General features: G+C 51.9%; 1 protein-coding gene across 1 annotated transcript in view; it reads left to right on the top strand.

Moving 5' to 3' along the window:
- The window catches only part of LOC103396765 (neuropilin-1a-like), a 53,935-nt gene extending 51,128 nt beyond the window's left edge, over window positions 1–2,807 (top strand). Inside the window, exons 12-18 of the mRNA XM_025052451.1 lie at window positions 6–107; window positions 515–553; window positions 712–849; window positions 966–1,297; window positions 1,595–1,691; window positions 1,778–1,822; window positions 1,970–2,807. Coding sequence (XP_024908219.1) covers window positions 6–107; window positions 515–553; window positions 712–849; window positions 966–1,297; window positions 1,595–1,691; window positions 1,778–1,822; window positions 1,970–2,244 — 1,028 coding nt within the window. The 3' untranslated portion in view covers window positions 2,245–2,807. The remainder of the gene's footprint in view (window positions 1–5; window positions 108–514; window positions 554–711; window positions 850–965; window positions 1,298–1,594; window positions 1,692–1,777; window positions 1,823–1,969) is intronic.
- The last annotated feature ends 1,591 nt before the right edge of the window (window positions 2,808–4,398 follow it).

Below are 4,398 nucleotides of genomic sequence, written 5' to 3'. Positions count from 1 at the left end.
CACCGCTCCAGGGACCACCGCGGTGTCGGACTGTGAGGACGGTCAACAGAGCTGCGGTGAGGCGACCGAGGAGACCGAGGCGCCCGACGACTACGACGCGGTCACAGGTACGCGGCGACCAGACAGATGTTTACCTCAGCAACTTCATTTAGGAGCAGCAGAAGCTGAAGTCTGTCTGTCCAGTAGGGGGCAGTACATCTGTTATTAAATGCAGGTAGAATCACAAGATTTTTTTAAAATTTTTTTATCTAAACGAGGAGGAGTGTTTCCTTTACTGCGGGTCAACAGTTCAACAAACTTTTTATTTATTTACCATTCCCTTAGACAACAGGAAGTGATGTCATAACTGACATCACTTGAACATTTGAACGCGGTCAAAATAAGATCACACACTCTCCTTTGTCACAGTTTAAAATAACTAACAACTGGTTCTTTTTAATCAATTACTGCGGTCTGTTTCTGTGAGGGAGGGGCCGTCCTCCTTTAACCTCTGACCTCTCCCATCTGTCCGCAGCAGAAGGCACCACCACGACGGTCATCGACTTGATGCCAGGTGAGAGAAGTTACGCGTGGGGGGGGGGGGGGTAAAGCATCGTGTGGAGAGGTTTAGTCAGCTGCTGGGATCTTGGTTCAGGTCAGAGGTCAGGGGTCAGAGGTCAGAGCCTCCCTCGTCTGACCTGCTCTCTCTCTCTCTCTCGTTCTTCTCCACAGCCTACCTGTGGTTCGCCTGTAACTTTGAGTTCTCCTCATTCTGCGGTTGGACCAGGGAGACCAGCGTCGGTGCCGAGTGGGTCATCCAGACCAGGGACGGTGGCTCCACCCACAGAGGACCGGGCTACGACCACACCGGTACCGGACCCTCTTCCCTCCGTCTGTTCTGATGATGATCTGCAGCTGCGTCTTCTTACAGTTTCTGGAGTGGCTGAAGACTCAACTCTTACTTTGTCTCCTGCTGCCCCCTGCAGGTCGACTGGGGAACTTCATGGTCATGCAGCTGAAAGAGGGCACACACAGCAAGAAGGGACAAGGAGGAAGGATTGATGATGATGATGATGATGATGATGATGAGGAGGAGGAGAAGGTGGCCATGCTGTCCAGTCTGCCCATCACTGTGACCGACGCCGACCTCTGCTTGTCCTTCTGGTACCAGATGTTTGGAGAACACGCCGGGTCGCTGACCATCAGGCAGAGGAAGGACGGGGACGAGGAGCAGATCCTGTGGATGGTCAGTGGACAGAAGGACAAGAGGTGGAGGGAGGGGCGTGTCCGGCTGCCACACTCTGGAGCGTCCTATCAGGTAACAGAGAAGTCATTCACGTCAGAAGAATGAATACATTCACATCAACGTGATATTTGACCGGTTCAGAGGTCAGAACTTTACTGATGAAAAATATAGAAATGTTAATAAAAAAAACACCTTCCTTTTTTTGGAAAAAAAAAAAATTTAATTGGAGAAAATGGACAGATGTCACCACGGAAACAAACTCATATTTCATATTCAAAATTTTTTTTTAAAGTCATTGTTTTACATTCCCCACCAGAGGGCGACATCCCCAGTTTTCTTCCAGCTCTCACCTGTTTCCCTGATTGACAGGTGGTGATCGTAGGTGTAGCAGACAGACGGAGCTCAGGTCACATGGCTGTGGACAACATCCAGATCCTGGAAGGACTCGGTGCCGAGGACTGCAGAGGTGAGTGGTTCTGACCCGTCCTCTGTCCTCTGGTCCCGCTGTCTCTGTTCTCCACGTTCTCTGAGCTGCTGCTTCTTCAATTCCAGATCCAGAAGCTCCGACGTCTCCGACCACTGGGATCTTCATCCTACGTAAGCACTCCACCGTCTGTGACTGTGTCCAGATGTCCACAGATCGGCCATCGTCTGCTCATGTCTGAGAGGAGCGCAGTTTCTGTCCTCACTCTGAGGGACAGACTTGTTTGTTCTTTAACACGTTTCTCTGTCTCCAACCTGCAGCCTTGGACTCCCTGTCCCAGGAGACCAGTGAGCTCGGGGGTCCGGGCAACATGCTGAAGACCCTGGACCCCATCCTCATCACCATCATTGCCATGTCGGCACTGGGCGTCTTCCTGGGCGCCATCTGTGGTGTGGTGCTGTACTGCGCCTGCTCCCAGGGCAGCATGACGGACAGGAACTTGTCTGCACTGGAAAACTATAACTTTGAGCTGGTGGACGGCGTCAAACTAAAGAAGGACAAGATCAACGGACAGACAAACTATTCAGAGGCGTGAGGCGGGACCGGGGGCGGAGCCAAGCCTGCTCCGCGGGGACACATGACGCAGCCAATCAGACGAGAGGAGGGAGGCGGACGGCGGAGCGCTGAAGCCACAGAGGGAACGGTGCTGAGAGTGAGCCGCTGTCATTTTATTTCTCAGGAGCGGTGGAAAGGACCGACCTGTAGGGGGCACTGTGTATAAAGAATTTGTACAGCAAAAAAAAAAAAAAATGTTAGTGCGTGGTGAAGAAAACTAAGGAATCTTTTTGTTCTTTTGGACGTGATTCGTCGGTTCGGTGTTGATCACATGCTGGTGTGGAGACCAATCAGGAAACAGACGAGTTCAGGGGTCGGTTTCCTCCGTTCTCACTGGTTCTCCTGTGAATGTGACAGAGCATGTGTGTGCGTGCATGTGTGTGTGTGTGTGAGTGAGACCCTAGTCCTGACCCCGAGAGGTCGCGGTGTGTATTTTTCTGTTAACCCTTCACTGGCCGTCCTCCTCTTTGTCCCTCCTTCTCTTTCCACACTCACCCTTTGACGTGTCCCTCAGGGGACAAGATGGATGCCGGTCAATGCTTTGCCTCGCGTCAAAAAGGTCGCCAGTTCGATTCCCGTTGGAGGAGTTCTCCCGTTCTCCCGCGGGTCAAATGGAGACTAGGTCAACCGTTCACTCTGACTCTGAGCTCAGGTGTGGACGGTCGTCTCTGTACGTGAGGACTGAACCATCCAGGGTGTGACCCCAGTGACCCCAGTGACCCCGCCCTCAGCTGATGACTCCTGGGACTGAACTCACATCAGAGGCAGCCATCTTTGTTCTACAGTGTCCTGAGAGGACAGACCAGGGGACATGAGGACAGACCAGGAGGACAGACCAGGGGACATACAGACCAGGGGACATGAGGACAGACCAGGGGACATGAGGACAGACCAGGGGACATGAGGACAGTGAAGGGTCCGTTCTGTCGCACTATGAATTTCCATCTAATGGTGTCACATGGTCTTTTTCCGTTTGTTGCACCTTTCAGTCTCACCACTAGGTGTCACCAATTCTCATACACTGGGCCTTCAAGGATAAGGACCGGTGTGTGTTGGTGTAGAGTACTCACAAGACTGTGGGTGGGTGTGGGTGTGTGGTTCCCACCGTGCCTTTTTTTTTTTTTTTTTTTTGGTTGCCTTGTTTGTCATCGGTTCTAGTCCCGTCCAGGGTTCCTTCACCGTCAAGTGAAACCCCTGAACACATTTTCCTGTTTTTAATCACCAGATTTCAAATGTTTATAACGTCCTGATGTGAAGGAACCTGGAACGTCGGGTTCTCATCCATCATGTTGTACATATGTTCTAATATATTTGAGCGCCCCCACACTTTTTAGTTGGTAGTGCAGCAGCATCCTTTCTCTGCTGGAGAAAATGTAACAGAAAATGTTACGAGTTTTAACAAACGGAAACACAATCATCAGTTATCGCTGATCCTTCGACACTTCCTGGGAATGTTCTCCTGGAAATGTTCTAGAATGTTCTCCTGGGAATGTTCTCCTGGGAACCTTTGGTTTCCTCTACAGGGTAAAAAAAAGTCGCTGGTGCTTCAGTCTCGGGTCAAGGATCCGTGTGTCCCAGCATTCTGGGAATGAACGGCAGGAACCGATGGATCGTTCCGTGGAATGTTCTCCACGCTGCCTGGAGAACCGTCACACTCTGTTGGACCGTCTTCATCAGGGTTCAGTGGACGTGGACGTGGACACCAGTGAGTGTTGTTCCAGCTGTGACATCATCACCACAGCCTCCCTGGTGGAGGAAACGCTGCGGACGAAAGACTGACCTCTGCTGGTGACATAGCGCCTGAACAGGGTAAACACAACGACCGGTGCTAAAGTCTCAGAGTTCTTCAAGAGTCCATGGTACCGAGCTCTGAGTTCAGAACCAGGACACCATGTCGAAGGTGCTTGGACACAGGGACTTCAGCTGTGCTGAGGACACGTCTCCATGTCTCCTCACTGGACACGTTGTCACATGATGTCGTAGAGTTCAGGAGAACCCGTCCTTCACCGGTGTCTGGATCCGTCCTTGTTCTTTTACAAACCTCACGTGACCATGTGGTAAACTGACATTGGGTTGGGCCACCGTAGGCCCCAGGCCCCCCCCCCCCCCCCCCCCCCCCCCTCGCGCGGTTTGT

Source organism: Cynoglossus semilaevis, chromosome 20, assembly GCF_000523025.1.
Source record: "Cynoglossus semilaevis isolate Cse_v1.0 chromosome 20, Cse_v1.0, whole genome shotgun sequence".
NCBI lineage: Eukaryota > Metazoa > Chordata > Actinopteri > Pleuronectiformes > Cynoglossidae > Cynoglossus > Cynoglossus semilaevis.
The sequence above is the reverse complement of the archived record's forward strand: the minus strand, read 5'-3'. Positions and strand labels throughout refer to the sequence as shown.